The sequence below is a fragment of the Oncorhynchus keta genome, chromosome 7 (assembly GCF_023373465.1).
Source record: "Oncorhynchus keta strain PuntledgeMale-10-30-2019 chromosome 7, Oket_V2, whole genome shotgun sequence".
In the NCBI taxonomy this organism is placed as follows: Eukaryota; Metazoa; Chordata; class Actinopteri; order Salmoniformes; family Salmonidae; genus Oncorhynchus; species Oncorhynchus keta.
This window is the reverse complement of record NC_068427.1, coordinates 14,150,538-14,167,697: the sequence shown is the minus strand read 5'-3', so window position 1 is coordinate 14,167,697 and position 17,160 is coordinate 14,150,538. Positions and strand designations below refer to the sequence as shown.

At 41.4% G+C, this 17,160-nt stretch overlaps 1 protein-coding gene and 1 long non-coding RNA gene across 7 annotated transcripts; one reads left to right on the top strand and one right to left on the bottom strand.

Moving 5' to 3' along the window:
* Positions 1-369: 369 nt before the first annotated feature.
* On the bottom strand, positions 370-3,075 carry LOC127931064 (uncharacterized). The gene is made up of 2 exons (XR_008139677.1): positions 2,750-3,075; positions 370-1,127 (listed from the first exon to the last, which is right to left on the bottom strand). It is a non-coding gene; the product is annotated as an uncharacterized LOC127931064 (long non-coding RNA).
* sp3a (sp3a transcription factor) lies at positions 2,346-9,749 on the top strand. 6 transcript variants are annotated; one of them, XM_035773431.2, is made up of 8 exons: positions 2,346-2,495; positions 2,586-2,703; positions 2,826-2,917; positions 3,082-3,171; positions 3,725-4,934; positions 5,511-5,697; positions 6,055-6,251; positions 7,640-9,749. In XM_035773431.2, exons 3-8 carry the CDS (start codon positions 2,855-2,857, stop codon positions 7,945-7,947), a joined length of 2,055 nt encoding a protein of 684 aa, XP_035629324.1. In that variant the 5' UTR covers positions 2,346-2,495; positions 2,586-2,703; positions 2,826-2,854; the 3' UTR covers positions 7,948-9,749. The 6 variants fall into 6 exon arrangements, with proteins under 6 accessions (XP_035629324.1, XP_035629321.1, XP_035629320.1 ...); XM_035773428.2 differs by lacking the exon at positions 2,586-2,703 and having other exon boundaries at positions 2,351-2,495; positions 3,091-3,171; XM_035773427.2 differs by lacking the exon at positions 2,586-2,703 and having other exon boundaries at positions 2,351-2,495.
* The last annotated feature ends 7,411 nt before the right edge of the window (positions 9,750-17,160 follow it).

The window sequence follows — 17,160 nt, the reverse complement described above, 5'->3', positions numbered from 1 at the left end:
TTAGAGCCTAACTTATTTATTTCAATTGACTGATTTCCTTATATGCACTGTAACTCACTAAAATCGTTATTGTGGCATGTGGCGTTTATATTTTTGTTCTGTATTGTTAAAGAGAAAATTTGATACAGGTTATATAACTCATACGGGAAAGCACTGTCAATTAACTGGACATCTATAGTTTATCTAGTGTACCCTTGCCTAATGCCTACCAGTCTTTTTCAAGGACCTCTGTGCTAACTTCAATGATAGGAAAAGAAAAGCAGAAATTACCTTTCCTTAGGAATGATGGCAAGTATGGTAAAATGTATCTTTGGTGCATAAGAATTCCAAAATCAACATTCAATATGAAAATAAAATACCACAGCCATATACCATTATATAAATGAGCAATTTATTCATTAGAGAAAGAAAAATACAACATGTACATATAGTAAAACAGTGAAAAATGGTTTGTTTTACTTTTGGTGCTCCTTTTAACATAATCACAACCAATGTCAGACTGTCCAAACATAACTGATGAACAATGAACATATACAGTACCAGTCACCTACTCATTCAAGGGTTTTTCTTTATTTTTTACTATTTTCTACATTGTAGAATAATAGCTAAGACATCAAAACTATGAAATAACACATGGAGTCATGTAGTAACCAAAAAAAGCATTAAACAAATGAAAATATATTTTATATATATTTGAGATTCTTCAAATAGTCACCCGTTGCCTTGATGACAGCTTTGCACACACTTGGCATTCTCTCAACCAGCTGCATGAGGTAGTCACCTGGAATGCATTTCAATTAACAGGTGTGCCTTGTTAAAAGTACATTTGCGGAATTTCTTTCATTCTTAATGCATTTGAGCCAATCAGTTGTGTATACCACCCCTACAAGGTAGGGGTGGTATACAGAAGATGGCCCTATTTGGTAAAATACCAAGTTTATATTATGGCAAGAACAGCTCAAATAAGCAAAGAGAAACAACAGTCCATGTCTTAAAGTAATGATGAAGGTCAGTCAATCCGGAAAACTTCAAGAACTTTAAAAGTTTCTTCAAGTGAAGTTGCAAAAATCATCAACCTCTATGATGGAACTAGCTCTCATGAGGACCGCCACAGGAAAGGTTCTCTGCTGCAGAGAAAGAAAACACCAGTAAATGACACCAATAAGAAGAAGAGACTTGCTTGGGCCAAGAAACACGAGTAATGGACATTAACCGGTGGAAATCTGTCCTTTGGTCTGATGGGTCTAAATTTGAGATGTTTGGTTCCAACCGCTGTGTCTGTGTGAGATGCAGAGTAGGTGAACAGATTATCGCCGCATGTGTGGTTCTCACCGTGAAGCAAGGTGGAGGTGGTGTGATGGTGTTTTGCTGGTGACACTGTGTGAATTATTTAGAATTCAAGGCACACTTAACCAGCATGGCTACCACAGCATTCTGCAGCAATATGCTATCCCATCTGTTTGCACTTAGTGGGACTATAATTTGTTTTTCAACAGGACAATAACCCGAAACACACCTCCAGGCTGTGTAAGGGCTATTTGACCAAGGAGAGTGATGTGCTGCATCAGATGACCTGGCCTCTACAATCACCCAACCTCCATCCAAATGAGATGATTTGGGATGAGTTGAACTGCAGAGTGGGGGAAAAGCAGCCAACAATTGCTCAGCATATGTGGGAACTCCTTCAAGACTGTTGACATTCTCTCAACCAGGTGAAACTGGTTGAGAGAATGCCAAGCGTGTGCAAAGCTGTCAAAGGCAGAGTGGCTACTTTGAAGAATCTCAAATTTAAAATATTTTGGTTACTACATGATTCCATGTGTTATTTCATAGTTTTGATGTATTCACTATTATTCTACAATGTAGAAAATATTAGAAATAAAGAAAAACCCTTGAATAAGTAGCTGTGTCCAAACTTTTGACTGGTACTGTACAATCTATTTTATTCAGCTGCCAACACAAGGGAAGTATCTAGCTACAAATGCACACTCTGAAATCGCCAAGCAATGACAGATTAATGGGCTAATAGTTAGACTTTAGTCTGTTTTAATGATCTACTTTAACTTAAATTAAGATAACTTATACTGCGCTAAGTGAAAGCAATTGAGAATATGTTTAAAATCCACTGTGGCTGCAGAAGGCTTCAATACATGAACGATTAACAATGGCCATCATCATAACTCCTGGCACCATATTATCCTTGTTGAAAGAATAATACACAGGAAAGGAATTAGTCAGAAAATGACTGACATGGACACTGGTGAATGATAATACAGAGAATAAAAGACGGTAGCCAATTGGGTTTAAGAAGAACGGCGGGATTTCCTGTACGTGACTCTTGCAGGCCCCACCCTTTGCGTTTTCCGCACCGTCAATCAAAATAGAAAAAAATTGACTAGAATCACCGTTTTCAGCTTGCCTTCGATTAATGTAATCATGTTTGGCGTGTGATAATACGGGGATTCTGCGAATTTAAATAATTCACGCAATGACTGGTATGTAATATTCAATCTAACATCGGTATGTCTGTGCACCCTTTAGCTAAGCTAATGTTAGCTAACTAACTGGCTAATCTTTTTCAACAGTTTAGCCAACAGTAAACGTTAGCCTGCATGCTAGCAACAATTATCACAAAGCTATGTATGATTCGTAGCTAAATGGCTTCAGTTTGATCATCAACTCCACACCGCAAATGTAACGAAGGTCAGTCCAGCTTGAAGTGTATAACGTTAGCGGAATAACTACAAACCAATGGGCTGCCCTTTTCCGTGTGGAGATTGAACTTATCTTGTTTTGCTCCGATTCCTTCTTTCCGTGCCATGTAGCCCCAGAGCAGCCAGTGAAACAAGAGGAAATGGCTGCCTTGGACAGCTGTCAACGCGAGTTTCTGCAGCAAGACGGTGGCACAGGAGATCAGGTACTATTTAGAAATTGCCCCTTGTAGTTCTCGGTCAGGGTTTCAGTAAGTGCTTTGTGAAGTTCACACGTTTTAAAATTTGTAGTAAAAGTCGAACTTCCTGTGTGGCTCCGGGACTAACGGCCACCCACTTTCTTCGTTTTAAACCCGCCCATTGTGGGTAGGACACTCAGCCATCACCGCTCGCTCTGCTGGCAGCTACCTGCAGCAAGATCGGGTCGCCATCGTCAGAGAGGGATAACGGTGCTGTAGTGGTAAGTCACCACCTCTGGCTCTGCTAGAATGTATGTAATCGACCCAAAAAGGAATCTATATTTTTTTGTAATAGAACGCGAGTGGTGTCGGCAGAGCTGTAGTGCTGTAGTGCTGTTGTGAATGAGATATTCCCAAAAGGTACTCATGCAGTGTGCTCATATTTTGATCACACACTAGAAATTAGGTTCCTCATGCACCTTCTCTAGACAAACATGGAATCTGGTCAAGAAACGCGTCTAAATCAGTCTTCACATTTGTTGCTAAATCGTGTGAACAAGCAGCACCAAAACTCATAGCGTTTGTGGTTTTTATGCATTCAGTGTATAAATTATATATTTTACATTTTCTTGAATAATAACACTTAATGCCATGTCTTTTCCAACTGGCTAGATTTCTGAATACAATAACTATTTGGCTTGCAGTCAACATTTCACTGCTATGTCTAACATTAACATTACATAATCACAACATTGCAATCTGCATCTTGACGATGCATCTTCCAGGCTAATTCATTGTTTTATTTGCCAAAACAATATTTTTTTTCATCCACAGACTACAAACCTAACATCCATCCAGTTAACAGGGAACCCAGATAGATGGGAGGTTTTGACCCCCACAACAACAGTGAACGAGGAACCTGGCGCGGTCCATATCCAGACTCAGCGGATTATGACATCAAACGGACAGTATGTTCTTCCTCTCCAGAACCTTCAGAGCCAACCGATCTTTGTGACATCAGGAAGCGACGCCTCCGCCAACGCAGTGCCTAACATTCAGTACATTCAGACAGCTGATGGACAGCAACTAAGCTTCTCCACCTCCTGTGTGGAGGGGGGCACTCTGAGCCAAGATGCCACAGGGCAGATCCAGATCTTGCCTGACGGAACTCAAACTATAAGTGTGACAGGGGCTGGAGACATCCTTACTAACAACCAAAACCTCATATCACAGACTGGTCATGTCCAGCAGATCCAGGGTGTTTCTATCGGCAGCTCCACCTTTAACAACCAGGGACAGGTTGTCACAAATGTGCCTATGGGGTTACCAGGGAACATCACCTTTGTCCCCATTAACAGTGTGGACTTGGACTCTCTGGGCCTCTCTGGTGCTCAGACTATAGCAACAGGGGTCACTTCTGATGGCCAGCTAATCATGACCAGTCAGCCTGTAGACAGTTCTGAGAGTTTGGAGAAGACAGCTGACCAGCTCTCGCAAACTCTATCTGTAAATGACTCGAATGCTAACTCAGAAATGTATCTACCAACAACCTCGGCCCAGCTGCCTGAGAGCATAGATGAGCCGGGTGTTCTGACCCAAGCCACAGAGCAGACAGATCCCTCTGGTTCCCAGGAGGGCTACGTTCATCAGAACCATGTTCAGAACATCCAGGTCTCCTCAGGCCAGTCCATCATCCAGCTGCAGCAAGTGCCGGTCCAGACCAGTGATGGTCAGGTGGTGCAGGCAGGAGGGGGGCAGAATGTGCAGCTCTTCAACCCAGGGACCTTCATCATCCAGGCCCAGACCGTCACTCCCTCAGGCCAGATCCAGTGGCAGACCTTTCAGGTGCAGGGGGTCCAAAACCTGCAGAACATCCAGCTGCCCACCAACCCAGCCCAGCAGATCACCCTGGCCCCATTGCAGGCCCTGTCTCTGGGCCAGGGAGGAGCGCAACAGATCCCCAACCTGCAGACTGTGACTGTTAACTCTTTGGCCCAGACAGGCATTCATTTCCAACAAGCAGAGGACACCGACAGCCCTGGAGGTACAGTGTCCTCCTCCATCATCAATAAGACATGCCCACCATGATAGTGTAGAACACTGTTGGTTGTATGTAGGAAACCATGGGGTTCTGGGGAAAAAAGCTAATCCGCAGGAAGCACTATTTACAGTATCGAGTCACCTGACAGGAGCCTCCTGAGTCAACAGGCATTATTTATGCTGTTGAATATTATTGTCACGTTGTTTTTTTGTAGGAAAATAATTTTCTAACTTGTAAACGTACACACATTTACCAATAGAACACTAAACTTAGCAGGTCTTTAAACAATTGTCTGACCATGTAATTAATATTATTTCATATATCTGTGAGATATGCAAGCATATTATAAATTATTTGAAGATTTAAAGGGAGTGTAAATTATCAAGTGTTTTTTTTATTTTCAAGCTATCCATCCACACATTGTCAAGTTTGAATAGGGGTTTCGAATTTGTTCATAGCCAAACTGTCACAATCTTCTTTAAAGCATTTAGCGAAGAAGCACTTTTCGCTGTAGCTTTTGCAGGCCATTTAGCATGCAATTGTTAATGGTTGTGGTCATATTGATTGGTCTCCCTCCAGATATCCAGATAAAGGAGGAGCCGGACTCAGAGAACTGGCAGCTGGGCAGTGACTCCACTCTGAACACCAGTGACCTGTCCCACCTGCGGGTCAGGCTAGTGGACGAGGAGGACCAGCTCGACGAGGGGGGCAAGAGGCTACGAAGGGTGGCCTGCACCTGCCCCAACTGCAAAGAGGCTGGAGGGAGGTGAGTGAGTTCATACTGTACTCTGTTTTAATCGGCTACGATTAGAGTGGCTTATGGTGGTCAGAAATCACTGGATGGAATCTTTCCTTTACTAATGATGTTTCAATTATAAGGGTATGAATGGGAAAGATAAATATGTTTTCCCCCTCAATCTAACACAGTCCTACTGTAACAAAATTCCTTTTTCAAAATCATCTTCCATTAGCCCCCTGAAAGTCTTGACTGTTGACCCGGTCACCAGCATTGGCACGCAAGGGCCAAATAAACCCCAGAGCAAGTTCAGGTCTATTTGGCTATAAGTAAAGTATATGAATGTGTTTCTTTGATATATTAGTGTGTTTCTATGTGTTCTCTCAGAGGATCCAACATGGGCAAGAAGAAGCAGCACATCTGTCACATTCCGGGCTGTGGGAAGGTGTACGGGAAGACATCCCACCTGCGAGCGCACCTGCGCTGGCACTCAGGGGAGCGGCCCTTCGTCTGCAGCTGGATGTACTGTGGGAAGAGGTTCACGCGTAGCGACGAACTGCAGAGACACCGGAGAACACACACAGGTGCACTCTCACTCACGTCAACATTTGCATTACATTTTTCGTTTGAAAACCTGAAATATATAATTTAGTACATTAGCATTAGTCCTATAATACAGATTACATAATGAGTTCATAGTAATGATTTAGAAGTGATAGACAGTGAACAAAAATATAAATGCAAACATGCAACAATTTTGAAGATTTTACTGAGTTACACTTCATATAAGAAAATCCATCAATTGAAATAAATAAATTAGGCCCTAATCTATAGATTTCACATGACTGGGAATACAGATATGCATCTGTTGGTCACAGATACCTTAAAAAAAATTGTGCACACTTCCTTGCAACATGGGGCCGTGCATTATCATGCTGAAACATGAGGTGATGGCGGAGGATGAATGGAACGACAATGGGCCTCAGGATCTCATCGCTGTATCTCTGTGCATTCAAATTGCCATCGATTTAAAAAAAAAAAAATGTTTTAATGCAATTGTGTTTCGTTGTCCATAGCTTATAGCTGCCCATACCATAACCCCACCTCCACCTTGGGGCACTATGTTAACATTGACGTCAGAAAACCGCACGCCCACAATGCCATACATGCTGTCTTCCCGGTACAGTTGATACTGGGATTCATCCGTGAAGAGCACACTTCTCTAGCGTGCCAGTGGCCATCGAAGGTGAGCGTTTGCTCACTGAAGTCGGTTACGACGTCGAACTGCAGTCAGGTCAAGACCCTGGTGAGGACAATGAGCACGCAGATGAGCTGCCCTTAGACTGTTTCTGACAGTGTGCAGAAATTCTTTGATTGCAAACTCAGTTTCAACAGCTGTCCGAGTGGCTGGTCTCAGATGATCCCGCAGGTGAAGAAGCCAGATGTGGAGGTCCTGGGCTGGTGTGGTTACACGTGATATGTGGTTGTGAGGCTGGTTGGACGTATTGCCAAATTCTCTAAAACAGCGTTGAAGGTGGCTTAAGGTAGATAAATTAACATTAAATTCTCTGGCAACAGCTCTGGTGGACATTCCTGCAGTAAGCATGCCAATTGCACGCTCCCCCAACTTGAGACAGCTGTGGCATTGTGTTGTGTGACACAACTGCTCATTATAATGGCCTTTTATTGTCCCCAGCACAAGGTGCACCAGTGTAATGATCATGCTGTTTAATCAGCTTCTTAATATGCCACACCAGACAGGTGGATGGATTATCTTGGCAAAGGGGAAAGGCTTGTTAACAGGGATGTAAACAAATTTGAGCGAAATAATCTTTTTGTTCGTATGGAAAAATTTTGGGATCTTTTATTTCCGACCATAAAACATGGGACCAAAACTAAACATGTTGCGTTTATATTTTTGTTCAGTGTGGTCTGTCCGACTATTTAACCTTGTCTGGTCTCTCTGTGACAGGGGAGAAGAAGTTTGTTTGCCCGGAGTGTTCCAAGCGCTTTATGCGGAGCGACCACCTGGCCAAGCACATTAAAACGCACTTGAACAAAAAAGGAGTCATGAACTCTGTGAGCAGCGCGGTGGTGGCCTCCATGGAGTCTGCGGGTTCGTCAGACAGCATCATCACGGCTGGCAGCACCACCCTCATCCTCACCAACATCCAACAAGGCTCCAGTAACGCCCAGGACATTCTGGCCAACGCTGAGATCCCCCTGCAGCTAGTCACCGTAGCAGCCGGAGAAGTCTTAGCGGTGGCCGAGTCACAGTGACACTCATTAACGCTTCATGAACTTCTTCATCGCTAATGTTCCCTGCTTGTTTTTATTTTTTATATATACATACATGAATATATATTATATTTTTAAGAAGAATGATAGCATTAAATGTGGTTCCAATACATACCCACTAAAATGCCTTATTTTGTATCATATTGTGGAGTTGAAAAGGTGGAACGGCGTGTGGTTTTTAAGATACTGTTAATTACTTCAAGGTTTGAGTTAAATGTGTATAAAAAATATTTGTACAGAAATGAAGTGATTGGATATTAGGTCTGTCAGATTCCTTTAAGGAAAACATTTAGTTAACATTGAGTGTGACTCCTGTTATTTTCCTGAAGTTAGTTCTTTCTTACGTCCAGACGTGTCATCATGTAAATGTTGTAATGTAATTGAACTTTTTTTTGTCGTATGCAGTTCTTCATTTTTTTTGTACTTCTTGATGAGTTATTTGTGCTTGCCTAAAACTCAGCAAGCGCCCCCCCCCCCACCCCCTCAGTTGCATCCTGAATAATATTGCAGGTGGCAAATGGAAAACAATTGTCTATTTAAAATGCTGTATAATTCCTATTCAACAATCACAATTGATGTAATATGCATTTCTTGCAAATCAAGTGTTTTGAGTGTTGCAGCTCCTTTATATTAGGCTTTGCATAGTAGACTGGTTTTGTGGTATAACAAGGTCCAACATCTTTAAAAGGTTTTTTAAAAATGCGTATAGTGTAATATTCAGGTGTTTCTTTTGAAAAAATAATTTCTAAATGATTCTCAATTTAAACAAAATAGATGAGTCATTTACATGAGAGAAAAAAAAGCCATGCTTAGGGGTTAAATTGCCAAATTTGACTAATCTCAGGGTGACTTGGTCATGCAGTGCTGTCAGTTTGCACGGTAGAACAATCCTCCGCTGTGGTCGCTAGGGCTGCTATGGGGTGTTGTGTAGAGATGTGTTAATCCAAGGACCAAAAGCCAAGGTGAATTATGCTGTCGCCATGTTACCTATGCTCTTTGAACTGTATGTGTCAGTCTTTAAATGACAACACCCCCCTTACTTTTATGTAATAGTTAGGTAAAAAGAGATGCATTCTGTGTCCGTGCCTCAATCAATCAGTCCTCTTAAAACAGAAATGAAATGGTGTCACTGTATCGCGGTAGGTCGGTACTCTTTTAATAGCACTGTTCTCTTCACCTGCAGTTTGTTAATGATCTTTTTGTATGAAACTCTTCGTACACTGCCCATGGAACTATGTTGGTTATGCTCTTTCAGCACTGTCAGTTTTAGTATACATGTTTCTGTCTCTCTCTTATTTCTTTTAATTGGAATGGGTTTTGAGTCCCTTTTCTGTGGTAATATATCTACGTATCTAGGTTTTTATTCAGATTATGAAATGTAAGATTGAAGAAAGTGAATTGTGTGCATTGTGTCTGCTGCCGGGATTGTTTGTTGTGACGTTCTGGAATATATTTTCAACTCATAAGGCCCCCAGTGGCTTTAAGCCCACCGTCATGTAATTGAAATGTACTATACCATGTGTGGTCATGAACAAAACACTGTTATACCTCACAGATTCACATTTAGAAGTGATCATGACATTTTTACAATCTCAGAAAGTTTCGATCTGGATGTTTGTCATGTTATAAATCCTTGGTTCATTATGAACATTTTGTAACATTTGGTATTCATTTCACACATTTTATTCTGTTTTGTTTTCAAAAAGCGCAAAACAATTGTACAAGGTCCACTTTTTGTGCACAGCATATTATTTCATACTAAAATGACTAAACATTACCTGCTAGTAAGTTGTCGTGTTATTATTCTACTATTATATTATTATAATATCTTATACTATGAACGGCAATCTGATTGGTCAAAAATGCATTCCAGTCGTGGTATTACCACTGTATCCAAGTGGCATAATCATATTGAAACCAGAAATTCAGTATTTGTGAAATAATGTTATTGGAGTAGTGCCACAAGAGTTGTCAGTTCTCATAGATTATTCTGCACATTGTCATTGGACTTCTTAACGTGTTGGCACCTCTCTCTCTGTTTGGCTGTCCAGTCCAGTAGATGTCACTGCAGTCAAAGGAGCAGGAGGGGAGACTAACTGACCTTCTGACCCTCCTCGACCCCCCTGCGGTGTCACTCATCTAGCCACTGAAGACAACTGGAGGTCAAAAATAGTTCATTTAATGTTCATGAATATGCCTTTCTGGGTATATGAATTTCTTTTTCAGGACGAACATGATCTGTAGATGACTTCGACTCTTTAGAATAGTATGATTCCTCACAAAACCCAGACACGAGTCCTGAGTAAGGCCAAAATGTAATAAATATGCCAACTTGTGTTACTTATTTCTCCGGCTTTTAGATACAAATGTCAAAATATGTCCAAAGTCCTTTCTTCAAAGGACTTTTCTATGGATTACATTTTGTGAAAATCCCCCAAATCATAGTATTTTCTTGTCTGGGTTTCGTGAGGAATCACTCTATAATAGGCTAGATGTATATGGTATATTTTTTTGCCTACAAATTTATGAAAGTTTAAGAATATATGATCAAAATGCAAGTAATCCTTGCAAGCACTCCTTGTCGCAAAGAAGCGTTTGAAAGGTCCGTACAAATAAGACATGTTAACAATGCTTTATTGAATGCAATAGATATTTCCTGCAAGAATGCAGGCTATTGCCCGAACATCTGTGTTGTTCTCAATTTAGATGAGTGGTTTTAAGAGGCTCACTTTAATTTAACTCTGAAAGCAGAGTATGCATTGTTACAATCAGTCAGTCTATAACTCATGCCTCGACATGATTATTTTAGATTGCTCCACAAATTTAAGGTTGTTTTGTAGTGTTTTTAATTTGTAACTTCCCGTTTGTGTGAAAAAAGTTCTCCAGCATAGTGTTACATCGTGCCTTTCCTCTGCATGTGCGTTGTGCTGGCCACAGTTATTGCAGGGCTCCATAGGAACATCATTAAACGATTGATGTATGAATGCCTATATCCGTCAAATCAGAGTGAAAAGCACATATGGGTTTTGAATCTGAGTCAATTTGCTGCAGACGGGAGTCAGAAAATGTGGTCTATAAATGTTAAAAGGACACGTCCATTTTGTGGTACCTTTCATTTGCATAATTGAATTAATTCAATTCATTGTAATGCAATACCAAGTGCACCGCAAACACAGAATGACAGTTTTAGCTAATGAAATGTGTTAACGGTATCATCATTTATTTGTATGTTAATTAGTCCAATTAATTTCCCCTGCTCGGTAATCCGAATATTGTAATAATCTTTTGCTCCCCTCCAAGAATGACATCTGCAATACACCGAGGTGTGGGGAGAGGGCAATATCTCTGTCACGTTCTGTCCCATCGTTCGTATGTGTTTTCCTTGTTTTAGTGTTGGTCAGGACGTGAGCTGGGTCGGCATTCTATGTTGTGTGTCTGGTTTGTCTATTTCTATGTTTGGCCTGATATGGTTCTCAATCAGAGGCAGGTGTTAGTCATTGTCTCTGATTGGGAACCATATTTAGGTAGCCTGTTTTGTGTTGGGTTTTGTGGGTGATTGTTCCTGTCTCTGTGTTTTGCACCAGATAGGGCTGTTTTTGGTTTTCCATGTTTATTGTTTTGTAGTGTTCATGTTTATCCGTTTTTATTAAACATGAGTCAATATAACCACGCTGCGTTTTGGTCCTCCTCTACTTCACCACAGGAAAACCCTGACACTCTCAGATAAGGCACACAGTATCTTGATTTACCTGCGATATCCTTAATGATTGGTTTCCTTCGTTGTATAATGCAACTTGTATTTTATAACAAGCTAGCTATTGGAAAATCTTAAGAAAGAGGGGATGCTCATTCATTCACCAAATACTGGCTGGGATTCAGTGACAGAATATGTGAGACCTGATGGTAAAATGTTGAGCGACACAGTTTGGGAAGTAGTTGCCCAATATTGCTCAGTTGAATTGGGGCAATCTATGTGGGATTTTATCAAATCAGTGGTGGTGAGAGACTACAGGTACTATCATTTATAATTTCTTACTTACTCTTCTGTTCTGCACTTTTTTGGCCTGTGTTGGTGGTGTGCAGCTTTCACCCAAAAGTAGTAAGCCTTCACTTGCCAGCACCTCAACAACACTGATAAGTGGAAGTGCTTCAGTGCCACCGAGGAGAAAACATGTCTGCTGGACTTCCCAGATAAAAGCTGCCAGCACCAAACGATCCTCCTCGGCAGCTCAGTCACAAGGGTGAAGGAGGAATAGAGATCCCTGCGTAGCTGAGCATGACATCGGACTATATGCTGTCAGTCATTTTCTACTGAAGCATTTATATTATATATCTTGTGAAAGTTCACTTGGTATTGCAGATGATGTTCATTCGCTTCACCTGAACCACTCATTTTATCATAGGAGTGGGAGGGTCTTGATTTACAAAAATGAATCATCTTTAGTTTTAGATCAGATTGAAATTCAAAGACATTGAGATACCGTTTTCCTAACACAGTCTTGACCTTCCACCAAGGGTCAAGAGCTATTCAAGGCTATATTAGCTGTATTCGGTAGCTGTTTCACCTAAAACACAGGACCCATCAGGACGGTGTGTGCTCTATCCACTGATTGTCCCTGAGAGTTTTCAGTTCAGCCCCGCATTGTAGAGAGATGATGCTGCCATTGAAGTACCTCTGTTGTGAGCATAGTTGAAACCATTGTACTTAAAGAGATGGGCACTTACTATCCTGTTGACATTGAAGAATATTTGGTGCAGGTTGGGCAATCTGCTGTTTTGATTGACTGTAGAAGACTGTCACTCAAATGAAAGGTCCTATGTATAATACTGGTCTGTAAATATGTTATGAAACAAATGACACTGCTGAAGTGAAATCGTCTAGGAATCTGTTGACAAGGGAAATCTTAAGTAAAATATGCATACTTAAAGAGTAAAAGGAACGATTTTCCAGTGGTTGCAATTTGGGATTGAAAGGTATAATCCCAACTCTTCATCCTTTAAATTGTTTGTTGTTCGTAGTGCAAAATAGCTTTTCTGCGATAGATACCTCTATTTGAATTGCAATGTAGTTGTACATGGTGCTCAACATCAGTCATTCCAATGCATGTGAAAAATGCATACATAATAAAATACTACAGTATAACAAATAACTATAAAGAAGGCCACATGCTATAATAATGTAACGGCATTTCCCACTGTATTTGTGAATGAAGTTTTAAATACCATAAGGATTATGTATCTCTGCCACGGGGAGGTAAAGAGAACAGTTGGCTGAAATGACTTGTTTCATTATTCTGTCCCGAAGATGCAGCACCCTTCAAAAAGAGGAGTGTTTCATCTCTTTCCCCCTTTTTGACTAACTATGTCCCACAGTGTTGTTGAAAGACTTGCCTGCAATTTGACAAAATCACTACTATTCTGCTTTTCACAGGGAAGAATCCACAACACCAAAAGTACAGTGCCAAGGATCATTGAGGCACAACAGCTGTGCTCATTTAACATTGTATATCGGTTGAAATACTGTGCTGCTAGCACACATAGCATTTAAAGTCCTTTTCTAAAAATGTGTTATTTAAAAAACGAGTAGGTATATGGCTACTTAATGAGTGACTTGCAATGTGCTATTCAATCTACCTCTTGTTCTGTAGGGCACTCTCTTTCTGAGTCAGTTAGGAAAGTGAAAACTCTCTGAAAGTCTCCTGCTTGGTCCCTCTCCACTCTACATTCCAGACACACTCTTGCCCTTGATCAACTGCAAAAGACAGCAGACAATGGAGCAGATCATTTTCCCCTGGCAAGGAAACAGCGTGGATCGACTCAATAACCTGATATTCCCTGTCTACTGAATATGGCCAATTTTGCAGTAGGTCAGTGATTTTTTTCTTTCTTTCCAGAAACAATTTGGTGACCTCCCTCTGGAGTCTCAGCAGGGCTATGGGAGAGAGTGGCTGTGCTGACATTGTGTTTAGGGTTGGCCAGCTCAAGGTGAACAGATACCTGGGGTGGGACAAGGGGGCTATTATGCAAACCTGATAGTGGCCACCAGCGGCGGCCATATTCCGCACTTTGTTTTGCTCCTGTTTCCTGCCATTATTTGTCTTCAACGTTTATCTGAGGTGTCTGGGTGGGTGTTAAATTGAAATGGTGGTGGGGTGGTTGTTGTGGGGTGGTTGTCGGGGGAATAGCCCAGCTGCAATTGTTTCATCTAGCTTCCACCAGAAGAGCGAGGTGTGTTATTCACAGAGTCTAATTAGGTGCTTTCTCGGTGAAATTGCTGGTTTGCGTCGCTGTTCTCTTACAGGAAGGAGGACTCTCAATAGTCTTATTCTATGTCATCCTTGTTTTTTTTAAACATTTGTTAAGTGACATCTCACAAGTATGTCAAAGCTGTGTTTTGTGAGTGTTTTCAGTTTCTTACTGAATAGATTCTGACCAAATTCATTACAGGTCTGACTGAAAAACAAAAACAACTAACACCTTGCCTTTTGTGAACGAACACTGGTACTTAACAGTTTCCTACCAGCACTGAGTTTACTGATACAGTTGAAGTCCGAACTTTACATACACTTAGGTTGGAGTCATTAAAACTCGTTTTTCAATCACTCCACAAATTTCTTGTTAACAAACTATAGTTTTGGCAAGTCGGTTAGGACATCTACTTTGTGTATGACACAAGTCATTTTTCCAACAATTGTTAACAGACAGATAATTTCACTTATAAATCACTGTATCACAATTCCAGTGGGTCAGAAGTTTACATACACTAAATTGACTGCCTTTAAACAGCTTGGAAAATTCCAGAAAAGGATGTCATGGCTTAAGAAGCTTCTGTTGATTGACATCATTTGAGTCAATTGGAGGTGTACCTGTGGACTTGACATCATGGGAAAATCAAAAGAAATCAGCCAAGACTTCAGAAAAAAATTGTAGAACTCCACAAGTCTGGTTCATCCTTGGGAGCAATTTCCAAATGCCTGAAGGTACCACGTTCATCTGTACAAACAATAGTACACAAGTATAAACACCATGGGACCACGCAGCCGTCATACCGCTCAGGAAGAAGACGCGTTCTGTCTCCTAGAGATGAACGTACTTTGGTGCGAAAAGTGCAAATCTATCCCAGAACAACAGCAAAGGACCTTGTGAAGATGCTGGAGGAAACGGGTACAAAAGTATTTATATCCACAGTAAAACGAGTCCTATATCGACATAACCTGAAAGTCCGCTCAGCAAGGAAGAAGCCAATTTTTGGAGAAATGTCCTCTGGTCTGATGAAACAAAAATAGAACTGTTTGGCTATAATGACCATCGTTATGTTTGGAGGAAAAACGGGGAACGCTTGCAAGCCGAAAAACACCATCCCAACCGTGAAGCACGGGGGTGGCAGCATCATGTTGTTGGGGTGCTTTGCTGCAGGAGGGACTGGTGCACTTCACAAAATAGATGGCATCATGAGGTAGGAAAATTACGTGGATATATTTAAGCAATATCTCAAGACATCAGTCAGGAAGTTAAAGCTTGGTCGCAAATGGGTCTTCTAAATGGACAATGACCCCAAGCATACTTCCAAAGTTGTGGCAAAATGGCTTAAGGACAACAAAGTCAAGGTATTGGAGTGGCCATTACAAAGCTCTGACCTCAATCCTATAGAAAATGTGTGGGCAGAACTGAAAAAGCGTGTGCGAGCAAGGAGGCCTACAAACCTGACTCAGTTACAGCTCTGTCAGGAGGAATGGGCCAAAATTCACCCAACTCTGTCGGAAGCTTGTGTAAGGCTACCCGAAACGTTTGACCCAAGTTAAACAATTTAAAGGAAATTCTGCCAATACTAATTGAGTGTATATAAACTTCTGACCCACTGGGAATGTGAGGAAAGAAATAAAAGCTGAAAGAAATCATTCTCTCTACGATTATTCTGACATTTCACATTCTAAAAATAAAGTGGTGATCCTAACTGACCTAAGACAGGGAATATTTACTAGGATTAAATGTCAGGAATTGTGAGAAACTGAGTTTAAATGTATTTGGCTAAGGTGTATGTAAACTTCTAACTTCAACTGTAGCTGCAACACTGAGGAAAAATATACTTCCTATGGCTGAGATATGGGGTTGTCCCATCTAGCGATCTTAAGATGAATGGTACTAACTGTAAGTCGCTCTGGATAAGAGCATCTGCTAAATGACTAAAACGTCAATGTAAAGAATGACCATTTCATGATCCTTTTAGTGGGTTTATCGTGGATTCATGCCTCTCCTCCTTTTGCTGCCTTAATGTTGCCAATATGTTCTGATGTTGTTGATGACCTGTGTTGTAAAGCTAAACTATTCTTGATGCTAAAAGTCTGGTATGAACATGAAAATGGTTTGAACTCGGAATGCAGAGGAGCAACGAAGCGCTCTATATATGTGTGCAAGGGTCTCTTCAAGTGACGAGCTGGCCTTTAATAATATTCAGCTTGATGAGATATATTTTAGTGGAGAACTGAACAGTTTATGTCTGTGAAAATGTACATTGGACGGTGTCAACAACATCCCAGCGGTCAGCATGGAGTCCCCATGGAGACAGACGTGGCCGGGTGGCTCGGGTTGAGGAGGCGGTGAGACTCGACACCCCTCTGAGTGGCAGTGCGCTGATGGCTCTCAGTATCTCTCGTCATGTCCCTGGCAGCTTTGACACAGGTAATATGCATGCAGTCTAACAGAGCCAGAGATGTGCGCCGGCAACAATGATGTACATATAATTTTCCTTCCTTGGCTGATTGAAGCCCGTAATTTGTGCTGGACTTTCTCTCTGATTACACACGTCTCCGTCTCAGGGAGCAAAACAAGAACTCTGAATTTGCCGCTGGGCACCGGGCTCATCCTCGGCTTTCAGCCTTCGAGAGGACTGCACTCTAAGGTGAGCCCAATTTTAGTCCCATTTACACTATTGTTACAAGTGGCATTGTGGTGGATCGTGTTCAAACACGGACTGTCTGCAGATGACACTGATGTACTCCCAAGGTCATCCCATTCTCTTCATCACTCTGTGCATTGCACATGCACACTCTCAAAGCAGACATGCACAAATAGAAAGAGACAGCGTAATGCATATTACATCATTGTGTTCTGAATGGTGGGTAGAGATCTCTTCTGGGACCACAGGCCAGAGAATCCTGACCCAACCGCCTACCAGTAAACTAATCCCCAATACAG